At 53.4% G+C, this 21720-nt stretch overlaps 1 protein-coding gene across 1 annotated transcript in view; it reads right to left on the bottom strand.

The window, feature by feature from the left end:
- Positions 1 to 7203: 7203 nt before the first annotated feature.
- LOC122554869 (serine/threonine-protein kinase Nek9) overlaps positions 7204 to 21720 on the bottom strand; it is an 80956-nt gene continuing 66439 nt past the window's right edge. The window contains exons 19-23 of the mRNA XM_043700217.1: positions 20918 to 21084; positions 19820 to 19981; positions 12598 to 12795; positions 9295 to 9348; positions 7204 to 9111 (exon numbers count right to left, since the gene is read on the bottom strand). Coding sequence (XP_043556152.1) covers positions 8863 to 9111; positions 9295 to 9348; positions 12598 to 12795; positions 19820 to 19981; positions 20918 to 21084 — 830 coding nt within the window. The 3' untranslated portion in view covers positions 7204 to 8862. The remainder of the gene's footprint in view (positions 9112 to 9294; positions 9349 to 12597; positions 12796 to 19819; positions 19982 to 20917; positions 21085 to 21720) is intronic.

Here is a 21720-nt window from a genome sequence, read left to right as displayed (position 1 = left end):
GTCACAGGCCTCCAGTCTGAAAAACAACCCTCCACCACCACCCTCTGTCTTCTACCTTTGAGCCAGTTCTGTATCCAAATGGCTAGTTCTCCCTGTATTCCATGAAATCTAACCTTGCTAATCAGTCTCCCATGGGGAACCTTGTCGAGCACCTTACTGAAGTGGTAGATCCCATCTACCACTCTGCCCTCATCAATCCTCTTCTTCAAAAAATTCAAGTTTGTGAGACATGATTTCCCACGCACAAAGCCGTGTTGACTATCCCTAATCAGTCGTTGCCTTTCCAAATACATGTACATCCTGTCCCTCAGGATTCCCTCCAACAACCTGCCTACCACTGAGGTCAGGCTCACTGGTCTATAGTTCCCTGGCTTGTCCTTACCACCCTTTTTAAACAGTGGCACATTAGCAAACATCCAGTCTTCTGTGACCTCATCTGTGACTATCGATGATACAAATATCTCAGCAAGGGGCCCAGCAATCACTTCCCCAGCTTCCCACACAGTTCTAGGTTCTGACAGCAGACCTGTGTATTTCTGACAGCAGATTCCATTCCAGGTTGTTGGTGAAGGTAAAACTTGCCCCATCCTTCACAGCCATCTTCTGAAATGTAAAGATCCAGAAACACAGACAACTACTCTGGCAGCCGCTGTCACAAAGTATGTAAGGCAAGTGTGAGGCTCAGGTACTGGGAAGTTTCAACTGTCCAGTGAGTCAGGTGTCACGTAGGGTAGGGCTGCAAAGTCCAGACTCAAGATGACAACAGGGCCTGGTACGTGATGGAATGGTTAGGATAGGTCATGGTGGGTGGGAGATATTGGGTCCTGAGGGGCAGAGCAGGGGCAGCTGTAGGCTAATGAATCAGGTTAGGTCCCAGAGAGGCAGGCGGTGTGCCAGTTCTGGACCAGCAGAATGGGGCTGGTGTTTGGTTTTCAGGTCCTGAGCATAGGGAGGTCCAGAAGCAGGTGGTGGGGGTGGAGGATTTTGGGGGTGCCCACAGCGGAGATGGGATTCAGGTCCTGGAGGCAGTGGGGCAGTAGCTGGAATTAGGGGTGTGTGGTGAAGGTGTAGTTGTGGGTGTGTTAACTAAGTTGGGCGTCAGTTCAAGATTTAGTCAGAGGTTAGTCTCGATATAGTCTAGCTGTACTCTCGTAACTTCATTTAACTTCAACAAAAAGACTCCAAATTCTCTGATTTAAATGGCTCATTTTTTAAGGCTACAGGGATTGGGGGTTGCATAGAATACTCGATTTCCCAACTAGACTTTTATATTCACTTGTGGGGCATAGGTGTCACTGGCTGGGACAGCATTACTCAGCCCTAACTGCCCTTCAGAAGGTGAGGTAATGAGCTGCCTTCTTGAACTACTCCAGTTCATGAGAGGAATGGCAAAGTATTTCCCAGTCAGGATGGTGAGGGATTTGCAAGGGAACTTAGAGAGGGTGGTGCTCCCATGTATCTGCTGTCCTTGTCCTTCCAGATGGAAGAGGTTCTCAGTTTGGAAGGTACTCTCTAAGGATCTTTGGTGAATTCCAGCAGTGCATTTTATAAATGGTACACAATGCTGCTACTGTGCATTGGTGATGGAGAATACTTCTGGATGTGGTGCCAATCAATCGGGCTGCTTGGTCCTGGATTCTGTCAAACTTCCTGAGAGTTGTTTGAGCTACACCCATCCAGGCAAATGGGCAGTATATCACATAGATGGTGAATAGGCTTTAGGGAGTCAGGAGGTGAGTTACTTGCTGCAGTATTCCTAGCTGCTGACTGGTTCTTGTAGTCACTATGTTTTTGTGGTGAGTTCAATTGCATTTCTGATCAATAGTAAGTCTAAGGATGTTGATAATGGGGGTATTAATTGATGGCAACTCCATACAATATCAACGGATGGTGATTAGATTGTCTCTTATTGGAAATGGTCAATGCCTGGCAGTTGTGTGACACAAATATTACTTGCCATTTGTCAGCCCAAGCCTGGATATTGTCCAGATCTTGTTGCATTTGAACATGAACTGCTTCAGTATCTGAGGAGTCACAAATGGTACTGAACATTGCACAATCAGCAGAGAACATTCCCACTTCTGACCTTATGGTGGAGGGAAGGTCATTGCTGAAGCAGCTGAAGATGGTTGGGCCAAGGACACTACCCTGAGGGACTCCTGCAGAGATGTCCTGGAGGTTAGGTGACTCACCGCCAACAACCATGACCAGCTTCCTCAGTGTTAGGTCTGATTCCAACCAGTGAAGAGCTTGCCCCCTGATTCCAATTAATTCCAGTTTTACCAGGGCTCCTTGATACCACACTCGGTTGAATACAGCCTTGATGTCAAGGACTGTCCCTCTCCCCTTCCCTCTGAAATTCAGCTCTTTTGTCCATGTTTGAACCAAGACTGTGATGAGGTCAGGAGCTGAGTGGCCCTGGGGGAACCCAAACTGGGGGTCACTGAGTAGGTTATTGCTGAGCAGGTGCTGCTTGATAGCGCTGTTGGTGACATCTTCCATCACATTACTGATGATTGAGAGTAGGCTGGCGGAACGGTAATTGGCCGGGTTGAATTTGTCCTGCTTTTTGTGTACATGAGATACCTGAACAATTTTCCACATTGTCAGGAAATGCCAGTGTTGTAACTAAGTAACAGCTTGGCTAGGGGAGGGGCAGGTTTTTGCAGCACAAGTCTCCAGTACTGTTGCTGGAATGATGTCAGGGCCCGTAGCCTTTACAGTATCCAGTGTCTCCAGCTGTTTCTTTGATGCTTCTCTCCTGAAAGATTATCTAAAACTTGCTGTAAACTCATTCTCTAAGGGGGTGGTGTTCACTTTGGTGTCTCTCTTCGTTTTTATATGTTCAAAGAAGTTCTTACTTTCTGTTCTGATATTACTTCAGAGTTTATTCTAAATGTTGATTGTCTTCCTCCATTATTTTGTGACCATAATTTGATAATTTTAAAAACTTGTCCAATCCTCTTGTTTACCATTAATCTTTCCCACACTGTATGTTGTTTCTTTCAATCTGATGCTCTCCTTAACCTCCTTGGTTAATCATGTATGGCTTATCCCCTTTCCCAGAATCCTCCATCCTCACTGGAATGTCTTCCTTGTGAGTCATGAACTATTTTCTTACAACTCAACCATCTTTCCTGCTAATCTCGTTTTCCAGTCCAATGCTGTCTTCATTCCTTTGTAATTACCCTTGCTTACGTTTGGCACACATGATTCTAACCCAGGTTTCTCATTCTCAAACTGAATGCTCAATTCTGCCATCTTACATGGCCTGCTGCTGGCTCTGCTTGTCCCTCCATTTGCCTTGTGCTCCATTCCGTCCACCCCGCCCTGCACTCACTCCAAATAGGCATTCAGCTTCGACTTGCAACATTGTGCCTGCAGCAATATGGTACACAAGACAGAGCAAGATCCAAAGTACTTTATTGTGATTACACCTTTATTCTAAATGATTTTAAGCATATAAAAGTAGTGTTTTCAGACATGATTTAGCGTTTAGAGACTTTGTAAACCAGATCTGTTGTGGTTAGAAGCGATAAACAGAAGCAGAGAGGAGCTGAGCTAATGTAAAACACAGGGGGAAAGTGGAAGCAACTTCATAAACATTTCAATTCAAATAATAAGCCACACCCAGGATGCTTTTTGCAGGGAATCCTGTGGGAAGCACTATTGCGGAGCTGAAAAATGCATAAAGAGCTGAGTTACAAAAAATTAAACTGCCTGAGAGAATTCAGGGTTCAGGTATTTTGAGGGTCAAAGACAATTCATAACCAAGGGTTGTAACCAAAACCCCTCAGAAACAGAAATCAGGTTTCAAAAACATATAAATATACTCCGGATGAGCCCTAAACCACCCCCAAACCCCACTCTCAAAAATGATCCTCCCTCATTAACCCTCAATAACTCCCTCATGGTCCCCAAAACACCTACTGCGCAGTCGATACCTCTAACTTGTAAAATCCCTGAACACTTCCCCCTTCCAACTCATGCCTATCCTTCCCTAATATTACCTCCATCCCTACTGTTCCAGTATCGCTTGCACAGCCCTAACACTTCCTGCTCAGCTTTCCCTCAATCTTGCAATCCTGACAGCATATTCATTCATCAGGGAAAATATAATCTCTTGAACACAGTATGCTCACACTCAATCCCTGGGATCAGAGTGAACAGGGAGATGATCTGGATTAAAGCTCTGAAATCTCACAATTAATCTGGATAAAAGATGACACCACAGACCAACTAATAACCGATACACTTTGCCCATTAGAAATCACTGAATGCAAACCTCATTCAAATAATAGAATCCCACTGAACCAAACCGCTTCCCACTCACTCCCCACTGAACCAAACCGCTTCCCACTCACTCCCCACTGAACCAAACCGCTTCCCACTCACTCCCCACTAACCAAACCGCTTCCCACTCACTCCCCATGAACCAAACCGCTTCCCACTCACTCCCCATGAACCAAACCGCTTCCCACTCACTCCCCATGAACCAAACCGCTTCCCACTCACTCCCCATGAACCAAACCGCTTCCCACTCACTCCCCATGAACCAAACCGCTTCCCACTCACTCCCCATGAACCAAACCGCTTCCCACTCACTCCCCATGAACCAAACCGCTTCCCACTCACTCCCCATGAACCAAACCGCTTCCCACTCACTCCCCATGAACCAAACCGCTTCCCACTCACTCCCCACTGAACCAAACCGCTTCCCACTCACTCCCCATGAACCAAACCGCTTCCCACTCACTCCCCATGAACCAAACCGCTTCCCACTCACTCCCCATGAACCAAACCGCTTCCCACTCACTCCCCATGAACCAAACCGCTTCCCACTCACTCCCCATGAACCAAACCGCTTCCCACTCACTCCCCATGAACCAAACCGCTTCCCACTCACTCCCCATGAACCAAACCGCTTCCCACTCACTCCCCATGAACCAAACCGCTTCCCACTCACTCCCCATGAACCAAACCGCTTCCCACTCTCTCCCCACTGAACCAAACCGCTTCCCACTCACTCCCCATGAACCAAACCGCTTCCCACTCTCTCCCCACTGAACCAAACCGCTTCCCACTCACTCCCCATGAACCAAACCGCTTCCCACTCTCTCCCCACTGAACCAAACCGCTTCCCACTCACTCCCCATGAACCAAACCGCTTCCCACTCTCTCCCCACTGAACCAAACCGCTTCCCACTCACTCCCCATGAACCAAACCGCTTCCCACTCTCTCCCCACTGAACCAAACCGCTTCCCACTCACTCCCCATGAACCAAACCGCTTCCCACTCTCTCCCCACTGAACCAAACCGCTTCCCACTCACTCCCCATGAACCAAACCGCTTCCCACTCACTCCCCATGAACCAAACCGCTTCCCACTCACTCCCCATGAACCAAACCGCTTCCCACTCACTCCCCATGAACCAAACCGCTTCCCACTCACTCCCCATGAACCAAACCGCTTCCCACTCACTCCCCATGAACCAAACCGCTTCCCACTCACTCCCCATGAACCAAACCGCTTCCCACTCACTCCCCATGAACCAAACCGCTTCCCACTCACTCCCCATGAACCAAACCGCTTCCCACTCACTCCCCACTGAACCAAACCGCTTCCCACTCACTCCCCATGAACCAAACCGCTTCCCACTCACTCCCCATGAACCAAACCGCTTCCCACTCACTCCCCATGAACCAAACCGCTTCCCACTCACTCCCCATGAACCAAACCGCTTCCCACTCACTCCCCATGAACCAAACCGCTTCCCACTCACTCCCCATGAACCAAACCGCTTCCCACTCACTCCCCATGAACCAAACCGCTTCCCACTCACTCCCCATGAACCAAACCGCTTCCCACTCACTCCCCATGAACCAAACCGCTTCCCACTCTCTCCCCACTGAACCAAACCGCTTCCCACTCACTCCCCATGAACCAAACCGCTTCCCACTCTCTCCCCACTGAACCAAACCGCTTCCCACTCACTCCCCATGAACCAAACCGCTTCCCACTCTCTCCCCACTGAACCAAACCGCTTCCCACTCACTCCCCATGAACCAAACCGCTTCCCACTCTCTCCCCACTGAACCAAACCGCTTCCCACTCACTCCCCATGAACCAAACCGCTTCCCACTCTCTCCCCACTGAACCAAACCGCTTCCCACTCACTCCCCATGAACCAAACCGCTTCCCACTCTCTCCCCACTGAACCAAACCGCTTCCCACTCACTCCCCATGAACCAAACCGCTTCCCACTCACTCCCCATGAACCAAACCGCTTCCCACTCACTCCCCATGAACCAAACCGCTTCCCACTCACTCCCCATGAACCAAACCGCTTCCCACTCACTCCCCATGAACCAAACCGCTTCCCACTCACTCCCCATGAACCAAACCGCTTCCCACTCACTCCCCATGAACCAAACCGCTTCCCACTCACTCCCCATGAACCAAACCGCTTCCCACTCACTCCCCATGAACCAAACCGCTTCCCACTCACTCCCCACTGAACCAAACCGCTTCCCACTCACTCCCCATGAACCAAACCGCTTCCCACTCACTCCCCATGAACCAAACCGCTTCCCACTCACTCCCCATGAACCAAACCGCTTCCCACTCACTCCCCATGAACCAAACCGCTTCCCACTCACTCCCCATGAACCAAACCGCTTCCCACTCACTCCCCATGAACCAAACCGCTTCCCACTCACTCCCCATGAACCAAACCGCTTCCCACTCACTCCCCATGAACCAAACCGCTTCCCACTCACTCCCCATGAACCAAACCGCTTCCCACTCTCTCCCCACTGAACCAAACCGCTTCCCACTCACTCCCCATGAACCAAACCGCTTCCCACTCTCTCCCCACTGAACCAAACCGCTTCCCACTCACTCCCCATGAACCAAACCGCTTCCCACTCTCTCCCCACTGAACCAAACCGCTTCCCACTCACTCCCCATGAACCAAACCGCTTCCCACTCTCTCCCCACTGAACCAAACCGCTTCCCACTCACTCCCCATGAACCAAACCGCTTCCCACTCTCTCCCCACTGAACCAAACCGCTTCCCACTCACTCCCCACTGAACCAAACCGTTTCCCACTCACTCCCCATGAATCAAACTACTTCCCACTCACTCCCCATGAACCAAACCGTTTCCCACTCACTCCCCATGAATCAAACCTCTTCCCACTCACTCCCCATGAACCAAACCGCTTCCCACTCACTCCCCACTGAACCAGATCTCTTCCCACTCACTGCCAACATACAGAATTCCAATACATCAAACCTTTTCTATTTGTTCTTCTTACAGTCTCATCAATATCTAACTTGGAATTGGCTGCTGAACCTAAGAATCCAAAGCGGTGTTTCTAACCCAGCATGCCCACCAACGTCCGTTCAGGCATGTGTATACAGCTGGAGGTTATATAAGAATATGGCTCTATTAGAATCCTACAATTTGACTCAAACCCTGGATCATGGCACCAGGAAGCTCCAATACACAGCAACTTCAAATTCCAGAAAACAATAAAGAATCAGGATGCTGGAGATCTGAAACAAACCAACAAAACCAGAAATTGCTAGGGAAACTCAGCAAGACTGGCAGTATCTCTGAAAACAGAAAGCAGAGTTATCATTTCAAGTCCAATATAGTACAGGGTCACATTGGACATGAAATGATAACTCTGCTCCATGGATACTGCCTGCCTGCTGAGTTAGTATTAAATCTGAGAAATTCACTTCGACTGTTTTCTAGATCCTTCCTGATAAAGGGCTCCTGTCCGAAACGTTGACTTTCCTGGTCCTCGGATGCTGCCTGACCTGCTGTGCATTTACAGCAACACTCTCATCTTGACTGATTTCTAGATCCCATGAGTCTACATATTCAGGAGTGAAATCAACCTTGTGCGTGCAAGATCCATGGAGAGAGGATTTCTACTTGATACAGTTCAGGCAGTGGCGCTCTGCCAGTATTCCCTCTCCACTCAGGAAATCCCCTCTGCACTGGGAAAACCAACCCAGTAACACGGATTGAGGTGGGATGCCAGTCAGTGCCTGGCACAAACCCAGCAGACCTTAAACATCGACCCTTCCATTCCACAATCCAACTGCATTGCGGCAACTCTCTAGAAGCTTCTCTTTACATTAGGCCTCATGCTTTGTTCTTTCTCCTTCCAACTCAGTTCCAGCTCAGTAAGTACAACTCGTGCCTCAGAACCTGCAGCTGAGACACACGACCCTTTCCTACCTCTGCTCTGCAGTTAATGAAGAGATCCGGAGAGTTCACTGAGTGATTACGGTGAGGCATTCACCCTCATCACTGTTACACTCAAAGACTCTGTAGACATGACTTCTGTGCAAAATGTTCATAAACACTGTTTGGATATAAGGCACTAAATTGTACCATGGACTGGGCTAAATTCTACTACTTTAAGGCACTGGAAGTTACAAACTGATCCATTCCCAGCATCTAAAATCAAATGGGCATGGACCATTTCTTAGAAAGATATACACTTAAGCAAACTCACCTTGTAGGCAACTTGGAGTAAACAGGCAAATGTGTTTCAACAGCCCTGCTGGTTTCTCTCAATACCAATGTATATAATCACACTGTCAAACTGCTTCAACCAACGGGTGTTAAATACTCCAATACTCAGAGCACTGTTACCTTGACGTAACACCATTCCTATAATTTACCCAATGCTTTCTGTAGTTTCTGCGTGGGGCAGGAACACAACACAAGTTCCCTGACACTGGCAGGTGCAAAAGGCTCATGCCAGTTTTCCAGTTGAGTGGAGCCCAGAGGAAGTGGATGAAAGCTGTGAGTGCTCAATGGCACAGCCATTCAAACTCTACTCAATCTGACAGAAAGAACCAGGAGGAGAGGTGGTTACAGGACTAGTGTCCAAACTGGAATCTGCTCCCAGCTTTGAGTCCATGTCTGAACTTGCAGATTGCAGACAAGATGCGGAAATAACTGTGGGATTCACCCTCAGAATGGCTGAGTCTGACATCTCTTTCCCATCACTGTCCAATCTTCGGGTTTTCAACTCTTCAATGGCAGACCACAGCCTGTGATTCTCCTCCAGCTGAAGTTGCAACTGTGGACCAAACATGACACGGTTTTATCAGGAGATCAGAAAGCTCAGCAGCAGGGGAATGGAAATGGGTATGTGCAGAAAATTATCCAGGGCAGGTGCAAATAGAGAGTGCTCCACCAACAGACAGGTGTAATGACCCTGATACCACAGCCACATTAACACTTCCACCATGGCAACACTGACCTGCTTTTCCAGATGGTCAATAGTTTTCTGTTTCTTTGTTAGGTTTTCTTGTAACTGTTCAGAAAAGCACAAGGAAGAGATTTCAATGAGGAACACAGAACAGGTTAACATTCTGATCCCTCTCGCTGCCTGAGGAACATTCCCTCTCACAACTGGCCCCTTGTGAATTCCTCTAGCAATAGGGAATCCTTCCACATCCCAGTAAACACCCCCTCAGGGCCCTTTGAGATTCAGGGAGACACCTTAGTCACCTGATAGTTCAGAAATTTACTTCCAGTTAAGTCTGATTTAAGATGCTGCATATGAGGATAGCTGTGTTTAGCAATAGCTCATCTCTTCAGCATTAAGATTCATGTTTATTAATTGTTGTGGAGCTGAGTTTGAGCATTATGCAGACACCTGGATTGTGTTTTATTAAAAGGGTAATGAAAATACACATTGGAACTTTTATTTTAAAAGAGGGAATTTCTTGGAAACCACAAAGTTCCAGACAAAGGCTAGTGTCAGTCGCTGAAACTCACTTCAGGAAAAACACATGACTTTTTTATGACTGGGTTTTTTGACTGTTAGGTTTGAACATTTGCAGGATTAGAGTTTGCGTTTGCATTTGTGGGGTGGCACAGTGGCTCAGTGGTTAGCACTGCTGCCTCACAGCACCAGGGTTTCAGGTTCGATTCCTGCCTCAGGCAACTGTCTCTGTGGAGTTTGCACGTTCTCCCCATGTCTGTGTGGGTTTCCTCCGGGTGCTCCGGTTTCCTCCCACAGTCCAAAAATGTGCAGGTCAGGTGAATTGGCCATGCTAAATTGCCCATAGTGTTAGGTGCATCAGTCAGAGGGAAATGGGACTGGGTGGGTTACTCTTCGGAGGGTCGGTGTGGACTTGTTGGGCCGAAGGGCCTGTTTCCACACTGTAGGGAATCTAAACTAATCTAATCTCACCTCTCAGTTGAGGAAAGCCTGCTACAGAACAAGATGCTCAGTTCATGTCTCTGGCTTCTGAAACCTTGGTTGTGAATGAAATCTTATTTTCCTCCTCGGGCAGAGAGAATGAAAGAACTTCTCAACAGCCTCTCTATTTCCTGAGCAAGCTGTGACTGCTAAGATTCCAGACATAACCACGCGAGATTAGTGACCTGACCACATTTGCAAGAGCACCAGACTGACAGACTTCACGACATTCTACGCCTGATACTATTTGTCTTCAAGAATAATTAACCTTATCCAGAGAGTATTTTCTTAAAGCTAATCTTTAAAAGTACAAGGAAAAATCATTTCTTAAAAATTTGTTCACAGGATGGGGGTGTTGCTGGCTCGGCCAGCATTTATGGCCCATGCTAGAGTCAACCACATTGCTAAGAGTCTGGAGCCCATGTAGTCCCGATCAGATGAGGATAGCAGTTTTCTTCTCTCAAGGACATTAGTGATTCAGATGGATTTTTCTGACATTGACTTTGGATTCATGGTCTCTTTGCCTTGAGGGTGTGCACCTGTCTCCTGTGTGTTTGTTTTTATTCATTCATGGAATGTTGGCATCACTGGCAGGACCAGCATTTGTTGGATTCCCTTGGCCATTCAGCCCACCAAGTCTGTGCCAAACATGATGCCATTCTAAACTAATCCTATCTGCCTGCACATAGTCCATATCTCTCTATTCCCTACCTGTACATGTGTCTGTCTAAATGCTTCTTAAACACAGCTACCATGTCTGCATCTACCACCTCCCCTGGCAGTATGTTCCAGGTAACCATCATTCTCTGTGTAAAATACCTTCCTCACACATCTTTAAACTTTCCCCCTCTCACCTTAAACCCATGCCCCTAGTATGTGACATTTCTCGCCCTGGGAAAGAGACTCCAATGATTCATGCCTCTCATCATTTTATGAACTTCTATCAGGTCACACCCCTCAGCCTCCAACACTCTAAAAAAAAACAATCAAGTCTGTCCAACCTCTCCTTATAGCTAATACACTCCAAACCAGGCAATAGCCTAGTAAACCCCTTCTGAATCCTCTCCAAACCTCTACATCCTTCCTATAGTGTAGAGACCAGAACTGCACACAATACTCCAAATGTGGTCTAACTAAAGCCTTGTACAGATGCACCATGATTTGCTAACATTTACACTCAATGCCCCGACCCACCACCACCACCACCACCACCACCACCACACAGACAAAGCCATGCTGACTATCCCTAATAAGTGTAATCTTATCCAAATGCGAGTAAATCCTGTCCCTAAGAATCCTCTCCAATAATTTCCCGGATTATCCCTGACACTTGTCTTAAACAAAAGAACAATACTGGCTCTTCTCCTGCCTTCCGGGATCTTGGTTGTAGCTAAAGAGGATACAAAGATCTCTGTCAAGGCCCGAGCAATCTCCTCTCTTGCCTCCTTCAGTATCCTGGGATTCAGATCCTGGGGGGTACCTAACTTAATGTTTTTCAAGACACATGCCACAGAATAATCTTACATCATCACATCCTTCTCCTTGATGAATATCGATGCAAACTACTCATTAAGAATCTCAATCACTTCCACGGGCCTTACATATAAATTCCCTCCTTTCTCCTTGAATGGACCTACCCTTTCCCGAGCTACCCTCTTGCTCTTAATAAATGTATAAAATGCCTTGGGATTCTCCTTTTATCCTAATTGCCAAGGACATTTCATAGCCCCTTTTAGCCCTTGTAATTCCTTGTTGTTTTCTGTTCTCTTTACATTCCTCAAAGGCCTTGTCAGATTTTAGCTTCCTAATTCTTACACATGCTTTCCTTCAGTTTTTGATTAAATTTTCAATATCTCTTGTCTTCCAGCGTTCTCAAATCTTACCATCCTTATTTTTCATCCTCACAGGAAAATGCTAGTGCTAAACTCTGATCAACTGGCCTTTAAAAGACTCCCACATTTCAGATGTAGATTTACCCTCAAACAGCCACCCCAATTGAATGTCTCCAGTTCCTGCCTAATAGTGCTGTAATTAGCCTTCCCCCAAATTAGCACTTTCACCAGAGGACCAGTCATATCCTTATCCATTAATATCTTAGAAACAGACAATGTTGAGCTGCCTTCTTGAACCATTTCAGTTCCTGTACTACAAGGAAACCCACAATGCTCTTAGGAAGCGAGTTCCAGGATTTTAAGCCAGCGACAGTGAAGCAACAGCAATTTATTTCCAAGTCGGGATGGTGGCAGACTTGAAGATTTAGCTTACCGAGAGGGGTGAACATCTTTATTTTCATACTTGCTACAATTATTTTCAAATTGTCAAGATAAATCAATTCTGCACTTACAAGCTCCTTACCTGAAACACTGCTTGAACTTCCTTGCTCAGTCTCTGGATCTCAGCACCAAGTTTCTCCCGCTCTTGCTGTTCATTTTGTTGTTGAGTGAAACACTGCTTCAGCATCTGCTGCACACTCCCCAACTCACCGTGCATACCCTTACACAGGCACGGGGATGTCACTAAGTGGGAACAATCCTCGGAAATAGGACTTTTTGCCTAAAGAGGGATGGCAAGAGAGAGTGAGAGAGAGCGGGGCAGAGCAGGAGGGGCCAGAGGGGGTGGGGGGGAGGTCGGGGGGAGGAGGGCGGGGCAGAGAGAAGGGGAGAGCGCGGGGCAGAGAGAAGGGGAGAGCGCGGGGCAGAGAGAAGGGGAGAGCGCGGGGCAGAGAGAAGGGGAGAGCGCGGGGCAGAGAGAAGGGGAGAGCGCGGGGCAGAGAGAAGGGGAGAGCGCGGGGCAGAGAGAAGGGGAGAGCGCGGGGCAGAGAGAAGGGGAGAGCGCGGGGCAGAGAGAAGGGGAGAGCGCGGGGCAGAGAGAAGGGGAGAGCGCGGGGCAGAGAGAAGGGGAGAGCGCGGGGCAGAGAGAAGGGGAGAGCGCGGGGCAGAGAGAAGGGGAGAGCGCGGGGCAGAGAGAAGGGGAGAGCGCGGGGCAGAGAGAAGGGGAGAGCGCGGGGCAGAGAGAAGGGGAGAGCGCGGGGCAGAGAGAAGGGGAGAGCGCGGGGCAGAGAGAAGGGGAGAGCGCGGGGCAGAGAGAAGGGGAGAGCGCGGGGCAGAGAGAAGGGGAGAGCGCGGGGCAGAGAGAAGGGGAGAGCGCGGGGCAGAGAGAAGGGGAGAGCGCGGGGCAGAGAGAAGGGGAGAGCGCGGGGCAGAGAGAAGGGGAGAGCGCGGGGCAGAGAGAAGGGGAGAGCGCGGGGCAGAGAGAAGGGGAGAGCGCGGGGCAGAGAGAAGGGGAGAGCGCGGGGCAGAGAGAAGGGGAGAGCGCGGGGCAGAGAGAAGGGGAGAGCGCGGGGCAGAGAGAAGGGGAGAGCGCGGGGCAGAGAGAAGGGGAGAGCGCGGGGCAGAGAGAAGGGGAGAGCGCGGGGCAGAGAGAAGGGGAGAGCGCGGGGCAGAGAGAAGGGGAGAGCGCGGGGCAGAGAGAAGGGGAGAGCGCGGGGCAGAGAGAAGGGGAGAGCGCGGGGCAGAGAGAAGGGGAGAGCGCGGGGCAGAGAGAAGGGGAGAGCGCGGGGCAGAGAGAAGGGGAGAGCGCGGGGCAGAGAGAAGGGGAGAGCGCGGGGCAGAGAGAAGGGGAGAGCGCGGGGCAGAGAGAAGGGGAGAGCGCGGGGCAGAGAGAAGGGGAGAGCGCGGGGCAGAGAGAAGGGGAGAGCGCGGGGCAGAGAGAAGGGGAGAGCGCGGGGCAGAGAGAAGGGGAGAGCGCGGGGCAGAGAGAAGGGGAGAGCGCGGGGCAGAGAGAAGGGGAGAGCGCGGGGCAGAGAGAAGGGGAGAGCGCGGGGCAGAGAGAAGGGGAGAGCGCGGGGCAGAGAGAAGGGGAGAGCGCGGGGCAGAGAGAAGGGGAGAGCGCGGGGCAGAGAGAAGGGGAGAGCGCGGGGCAGAGAGAAGGGGAGAGCGCGGGGCAGAGAGAAGGGGAGAGCGCGGGGCAGAGAGAAGGGGAGAGCGCGGGGCAGAGAGAAGGGGAGAGCGCGGGGCAGAGAGAAGGGGAGAGCGCGGGGCAGAGAGAAGGGGAGAGCGCGGGGCAGAGAGAAGGGGAGAGCGCGGGGCAGAGAGAAGGGGAGAGCGCGGGGCAGAGAGAAGGGGAGAGCGCGGGGCAGAGAGAAGGGGAGAGCGCGGGGCAGAGAGAAGGGGAGAGCGCGGGGCAGAGAGAAGGGGAGAGCGCGGGGCAGAGAGAAGGGGAGAGCGCGGGGCAGAGAGAAGGGGAGAGCGCGGGGCAGAGAGAAGGGGAGAGCGCGGGGCAGAGAGAAGGGGAGAGCGCGGGGCAGAGAGAAGGGGAGAGCGCGGGGCAGAGAGAAGGGGAGAGCGCGGGGCAGAGAGAAGGGGAGAGCGCGGGGCAGAGAGAAGGGGAGAGCGCGGGGCAGAGAGAAGGGGAGAGCGCGGGGCAGAGAGAAGGGGAGAGCGCGGGGCAGAGAGAAGGGGAGAGCGCGGGGCAGAGAGAAGGGGAGAGCGCGGGGCAGAGAGAAGGGGAGAGCGCGGGGCAGAGAGAAGGGGAGAGCGCGGGGCAGAGAGAAGGGGAGAGCGCGGGGCAGAGAGAAGGGGAGAGCGCGGGGCAGAGAGAAGGGGAGAGCGCGGGGCAGAGAGAAGGGGAGAGCGCGGGGCAGAGAGAAGGGGAGAGCGCGGGGCAGAGAGAAGGGGAGAGCGCGGGGCAGAGAGAAGGGGAGAGCGCGGGGCAGAGAGAAGGGGAGAGCGCGGGGCAGAGAGAAGGGGAGAGCGCGGGGCAGAGAGAAGGGGAGAGCGCGGGGCAGAGAGAAGGGGAGAGCGCGGGGCAGAGAGAAGGGGAGAGCGCGGGGCAGAGAGAAGGGGAGAGCGCGGGGCAGAGAGAAGGGGAGAGCGCGGGGCAGAGAGAAGGGGAGAGCGCGGGGCAGAGAGAAGGGGAGAGCGCGGGGCAGAGAGAAGGGGAGAGCGCGGGGCAGAGAGAAGGGGAGAGCGCGGGGCAGAGAGAAGGGGAGAGCGCGGGGCAGAGAGAAGGGGAGAGCGCGGGGCAGAGAGAAGGGGAGAGCGCGGGGCAGAGAGAAGGGGAGAGCGCGGGGCAGAGAGAAGGGGAGAGCGCGGGGCAGAGAGAAGGGGAGAGCGCGGGGCAGAGAGAAGGGGAGAGCGCGGGGCAGAGAGAAGGGGAGAGCGCGGGGCAGAGAGAAGGGGAGAGCGCGGGGCAGAGAGAAGGGGAGAGCGCGGGGCAGAGAGAAGGGGAGAGCGCGGGGCAGAGAGAAGGGGAGAGCGCGGGGCAGAGAGAAGGGGAGAGCGCGGGGCAGAGAGAAGGGGAGAGCGCGGGGCAGAGAGAAGGGGAGAGCGCGGGGCAGAGAGAAGGGGAGAGCGCGGGGCAGAGAGAAGGGGAGAGCGCGGGGCAGAGAGAAGGGGAGAGCGCGGGGCAGAGAGAAGGGGAGAGCGCGGGGCAGAGAGAAGGGGAGAGCGCGGGGCAGAGAGAAGGGGAGAGCGCGGGGCAGAGAGAAGGGGAGAGCGCGGGGCAGAGAGAAGGGGAGAGCGCGGGGCAGAGAGAAGGGGAGAGCGCGGGGCAGAGAGAAGGGGAGAGCGCGGGGCAGAGAGAAGGGGAGAGCGCGGGGCAGAGAGAAGGGGAGAGCGCGGGGCAGAGAGAAGGGGAGAGCGCGGGGCAGAGAGAAGGGGAGAGCGCGGGGCAGAGAGAAGGGGAGAGCGCGGGGCAGAGAGAAGGGGAGAGCGCGGGGCAGAGAGAAGGGGAGAGCGCGGGGCAGAGAGAAGGGGAGAGCGCGGGGCAGAGAGAAGGGGAGAGCGCGGGGCAGAGAGAAGGGGAGAGCGCGGGGCAGAGAGAAGGGGAGAGCGCGGGGCAGAGAGAAGGGGAGAGCGCGGGGCAGAGAGAAGGGGAGAGCGCGGGGCAGAGAGAAGGGGAGAGCGCGGGGCAGAGAGAAGGGGAGAGCGCGGGGCAGAGAGAAGGGGAGAGCGCGGGGCAGAGAGAAGGGGAGAGCGCGGGGCAGAGAGAAGGGGAGAGCGCGGGGCAGAGAGAAGGGGAGAGCGCGGGGCAGAGAGAAGGGGAGAGCGCGGGGCAGAGAGAAGGGGAGAGCGCGGGGCAGAGAGAAGGGGAGAGCGCGGGGCAGAGAGAAGGGGAGAGCGCGGGGCAGAGAGAAGGGGAGAGCGCGGGGCAGAGAGAAGGGGAGAGCGCGGGGCAGAGAGAAGGGGAGAGCGCGGGGCAGAGAGAAGGGGAGAGCGCGGGGCAGAGAGAAGGGGAGAGCGCGGGGCAGAGAGAAGGGGAGAGCGCGGGGCAGAGAGAAGGGGAGAGCGCGGGGCAGAGAGAAGGGGAGAGCGCGGGGCAGAGAGAAGGGGAGAGCGCGGGGCAGAGAGAAGGGGAGAGCGCGGGGCAGAGAGAAGGGGAGAGCGCGGGGCAGAGAGAAGGGGAGAGCGCGGGGCAGAGAGAAGGGGAGAGCGCGGGGCAGAGAGAAGGGGAGAGCGCGGGGCAGAGAGAAGGGGAGAGCGCGGGGCAGAGAGAAGGGGAGAGCGCGGGGCAGAGAGAAGGGGAGAGCGCGGGGCAGAGAGAAGGGGAGAGCGCGGGGCAGAGAGAAGGGGAGAGCGCGGGGCAGAGAGAAGGGGAGAGCGCGGGGCAGAGAGAAGGGGAGAGCGCGGGGCAGAGAGAAGGGGAGAGCGCGGGGCAGAGAGAAGGGGAGAGCGCGGGGCAGAGAGAAGGGGAGAGCGCGGGGCAGAGAGAAGGGGAGAGCGCGGGGCAGAGAGAAGGGGAGAGCGCGGGGCAGAGAGAAGGGGAGAGCGCGGGGCAGAGAGAAGGGGAGAGCGCGGGGCAGAGAGAAGGGGAGAGCGCGGGGCAGAGAGAAGGGGAGAGCGCGGGGCAGAGAGAAGGGGAGAGCGCGGGGCAGAGAGAAGGGGAGAGCGCGGGGCAGAGAGAAGGGGAGAGCGCGGGGCAGAGAGAAGGGGAGAGCGCGGGGCAGAGAGAAGGGGAGAGCGCGGGGCAGAGAGAAGGGGAGAGCGCGGGGCAGAGAGAAGGGGAGAGCGCGGGGCAGAGAGAAGGGGAGAGCGCGGGGCAGAGAGAAGGGGAGAGCGCGGGGCAGAGAGAAGGGGAGAGCGCGGGGCAGAGAGAAGGGGAGAGCGCGGGGCAGAGAGAAGGGGAGAGCGCGGGGCAGAGAGAAGGGGAGAGCGCGGGGCAGAGAGAAGGGGAGAGCGCGGGGCAGAGAGAAGGGGAGAGCGCGGGGCAGAGAGAAGGGGAGAGCGCGGGGCAGAGAGAAGGGGAGAGCGCGGGGCAGAGAGAAGGGGAGAGCGCGGGGCAGAGAGAAGGGGAGAGCGCGGGGCAGAGAGAAGGGGAGAGCGCGGGGCAGAGAGAAGGGGAGAGCGCGGGGCAGAGAGAAGGGGAGAGCGCGGGGCAGAGAGAAGGGGAGAGCGCGGGGCAGAGAGAAGGGGAGAGCGCGGGGCAGAGAGAAGGGGAGAGCGCGGGGCAGAGAGAAGGGGAGAGCGCGGGGCAGAGAGAAGGGGAGAGCGCGGGGCAGAGAGAAGGGGAGAGCGCGGGGCAGAGAGAAGGGGAGAGCGCGGGGCAGAGAGAAGGGGAGAGCGCGGGGCAGAGAGAAGGGGAGAGCGCGGGGCAGAGAGAAGGGGAGAGCGCGGGGCAGAGAGAAGGGGAGAGCGCGGGGCAGAGAGAAGGGGAGAGCGCGGGGCAGAGAGAAGGGGAGAGCGCGGGGCAGAGAGAAGGGGAGAGCGCGGGGCAGAGAGAAGGGGAGAGCGCGGGGCAGAGAGAAGGGGAGAGCGCGGGGCAGAGAGAAGGGGAGAGCGCGGGGCAGAGAGAAGGGGAGAGCGCGGGGCAGAGAGAAGGGGAGAGCGCGGGGCAGAGAGAAGGGGAGAGCGCGGGGCAGAGAGAAGGGGAGAGCGCGGGGCAGAGAGAAGGGGAGAGCGCGGGGCAGAGAGAAGGGGAGAGCGCGGGGCAGAGAGAAGGGGAGAGCGCGGGGCAGAGAGAAGGGGAGAGCGCGGGGCAGAGAGAAGGGGAGAGCGCGGGGCAGAGAGAAGGGGAGAGCGCGGGGCAGAGAGAAGGGGAGAGCGCGGGGCAGAGAGAAGGGGAGAGCGCGGGGCAGAGAGAAGGGGAGAGCGCGGGGCAGAGAGAAGGGGAGAGCGCGGGGCAGAGAGAAGGGGAGAGCGCGGGGCAGAGAGAAGGGGAGAGCGCGGGGCAGAGAGAAGGGGAGAGAGCGGGCAGAGAGGACAGGAAGAGGGGTGGGACAGGGAGAGGACAAGTTTAATGTTAATCACACAGGGATAAACGATCCTGCTAATCTCAGTGACAAACAGAAAACAAAACTGGTGGAGGTCACAGCGGGTCAGGCAGCATCCTTGGAGGGTGGGCACGGTCACATTTGGGGAGAGAGCGGGCAGAGAGGACAGGAAGAGGGGTGGGACAGGGAGAGGACAAGTTTAATGTTAATCACACAGGGATAAACGATCCTGCTAATCTCAGTGACAAACAGAAAACAAAACTGGTGGAGGTCACAGCGGGTCAGGCAGCATCCTTGGAGGGTGGGCACGGTCACATTTGGAGCCTAGATGACTTCATCATTTCCTCTGATGCAGAATCATCTATATTTGAAACATTAGCCTGCTCTCTCTCCATAGATGCTGCCTGACCCACTGTGATCGCCAGCATTTTCGGTTCTCTACAGATTCCAGCATCTGCAGTAATGTGCTCCTGCTTCATTCAGGAGAAAGTGAGCACTCTGGATGCTGGAGATCAGAGTTGAAAAGTGTGGTGCTGGAAAAGCACAACCAGTCAGGCAGCATCCGAGGAGCAGGAGAATCCACATTTCCTGATGAAGAGTTTATGCCCGAAACATCAATCCTCCTGCTCCTCGAATACTGCCTGACCGGATGTGCTTTTCCAGCACCACACTCTTTGATTCTGCTTCTTTCAGTGTTTTTATTGGCTGCACTTTAAGACAACACTGTAAATTCACTTATGGCACTGGTGTGGTGGGTGTCTTCCCAAGCAGTTGTCGGAGTTTCCACTGCATGAAACCTGAGATAATCCTTGAAAATATTCTGTCTTCCCTCAGACTGAGGATGACACACTTCCAGCCCAGTTTGATGGAATCAACAGAGCTGATAAAGTAACTGCACAGTCTGTAGATTTAACCATAAGCCAGGCAGGACCTGTTCGAACGGGTGTGTACTCTCCATCCAGTGCCACACTTCATCTCTTCACATTCCCAATGAAGTTTCTCAATGTATTCCCGAATAAACCTTCTGCATATACAACTGCGCGTTTCAGAAGTGACTGGCAGGAGGCCTGTGGATATCAATACCCTCACAGCTTCCCCGAACAGGTCAAACAATTCCCCACTAAATCATGGGAGACCTTTGCAGTGACGTACTGCAAGTGGAGAAAAATGCTGGCTAATATTTCAGCCTCAGCCAATTGTGTAGAAGCTTGCTGTGCTTTGATATTCCAAATACTTGAGATGTAGAAGATGCTTGGTTTCATGAACACTCACTGATCAATGGAACTCAGGCACACAGCAAGCTGTTTACCGTGTGTGAACTGAGCAGACTCTGGGAGGACAGCGTCGGGTTAATGATTGGTTACTTACCACAGGAAGCTTGCTTTTGTCCGATTCACTTGGCAGATTTACTGCAGTCGTCATTTCTTTCAGCTTCTCATATGGAAGAGTTTCTTGACAGGAATATGTTAGCAGCTTGGCCGTGTCTCTAGGACTTTCTGGAATTGGGATAAACTCAGCATTTTCTAATTCCTGGAAAACCAAAAGGACATAGCCATTAATTCAGCTGGAAGAGTTCAGGAAGCATCTGGGTGCCCACTCACTCGCTCTCTGACACCTCATTCACTGCAGTAACACATATACACCCCCCTAACACACACACACACACACAAACAGTCAATACACACAGAGTCAGCCAACAGGGGTTTTGGTACAACACCCTCTGCCCCACTACTCACTGAGGGGAGGGCATGGTTAAAGGGACCTGCCAGGGTAGATGATGGAATGTGGATTCAACAGAAATCTGGAATTAAGAGTCCACTGATGACCATGAATTTATTGTTGATTGTTGATTATCGGAAAAACCCATCTGGTTCTCTAATGCCCTTTAAGGAAGGAAACTGCCAACCTTACCTGGTCTGGTCTATATGTGACTCCAGGCCCACAGCAACGTGGTTGACTCAACCGTCCTCTGGGTAATTAGGGATGGGCAATACGTTCTGGCCCAGTGACGACCAAATCCCATGAATGAACAATTTTAAAAAAGGTATCACCCACACAGACTAATACTGTCCCCACAGCACCCAGTTAGATTGGCCCTGGAATTGAAGAGTGAGAGTCTGTGAGAGCCACTACAATAATACAAACCCCCTTCCCATTTCTTTCTGATAGGACTCATGGGTTTGTTGCAAGAGTGACCTTTCCTCTGTCTATAATTGGTATGATTAATTGTTGTTCAGCTTTAAGCAGCTTGCTGAGATTATTCAACCAGTGGTGCATTTCCCTACAATTCCCCACAACAGGAAAGTGTTCAGTGTAACAACATGGGCTTCTTTTCCTGAGTATAATCCAAAACCCTAGGGGCTTACCTGCTGCTCAGCTGAACTGGTTCAGCACAGAGCCAGCATTAAGCCTGCTCTCCCTTCCCCGTGCCCAGACTTTGAACCCTACCTTGCTGTCACCACTCACCTGTAAGAGCCACTCGGGACAGGAGCTCTCAGTCAGATTACTTGTAGACTTGAGTGGGTTGAACATTCCAATTCCTCGCCTGTCCTCTGCTGTTCTTTTCATCCCGTTTTGCCCATCATCCTCCTGTTCATTCCTGAAGTCATCCTCGAGTGTTGAGCCCTGTGGAACTGGATGATATCAGCAGGGTCAGATACAAGGAGTTGGTGTGCTGTGTAGACAACAGCAAACTGCCAGAAGCAAATACACTGGTATTAATATCAACATCAGCCTTGACATCACAAACACGCACAGACAGGCAGGCAGGCAAACACAGACACACAACCAGATCTGGGTGGAGGGACTCTCACCCACAGCCAGGGCTTTCAACAATAGATTTCCTCACACTGTGAGACCCATCCAATCCCTCAGATTCTCTGCAAACAAACATCGTCCCACCTCAGGATAAGCACATATACAAACATGTGAACACTGAAACCAACACACATCCACTCAGGAACACACATATCCTGACTTACATACCCACACTCTCACCGTGACACTAGCTCACAGTGACAGCCATACACAACCACAACACGCGCACACACTCAAGACGACACACCCATGAGCTCATCAATGTCATGCCACACACACACTAGTTCAGAGCCTGACCAGTGCAGCAGCTGGACACAGAGATACATGCAAGCAATACACTATCACGTACACCACACAGGAACACCTGGACACACACGGACACAGGGGGTACACTCCCACACACACAGACACGGGGGGGGGGGGGTACACCCCCCCACACACAGCCGCCGGGG

The sequence above is a fragment of the Chiloscyllium plagiosum genome, chromosome 12 (assembly GCF_004010195.1).
Source record: "Chiloscyllium plagiosum isolate BGI_BamShark_2017 chromosome 12, ASM401019v2, whole genome shotgun sequence".
Classification (NCBI taxonomy): domain Eukaryota; kingdom Metazoa; phylum Chordata; class Chondrichthyes; order Orectolobiformes; family Hemiscylliidae; genus Chiloscyllium; species Chiloscyllium plagiosum.
The sequence above is the reverse complement of the archived record's forward strand: the minus strand, read 5'-3'. Positions and strand labels throughout refer to the sequence as shown.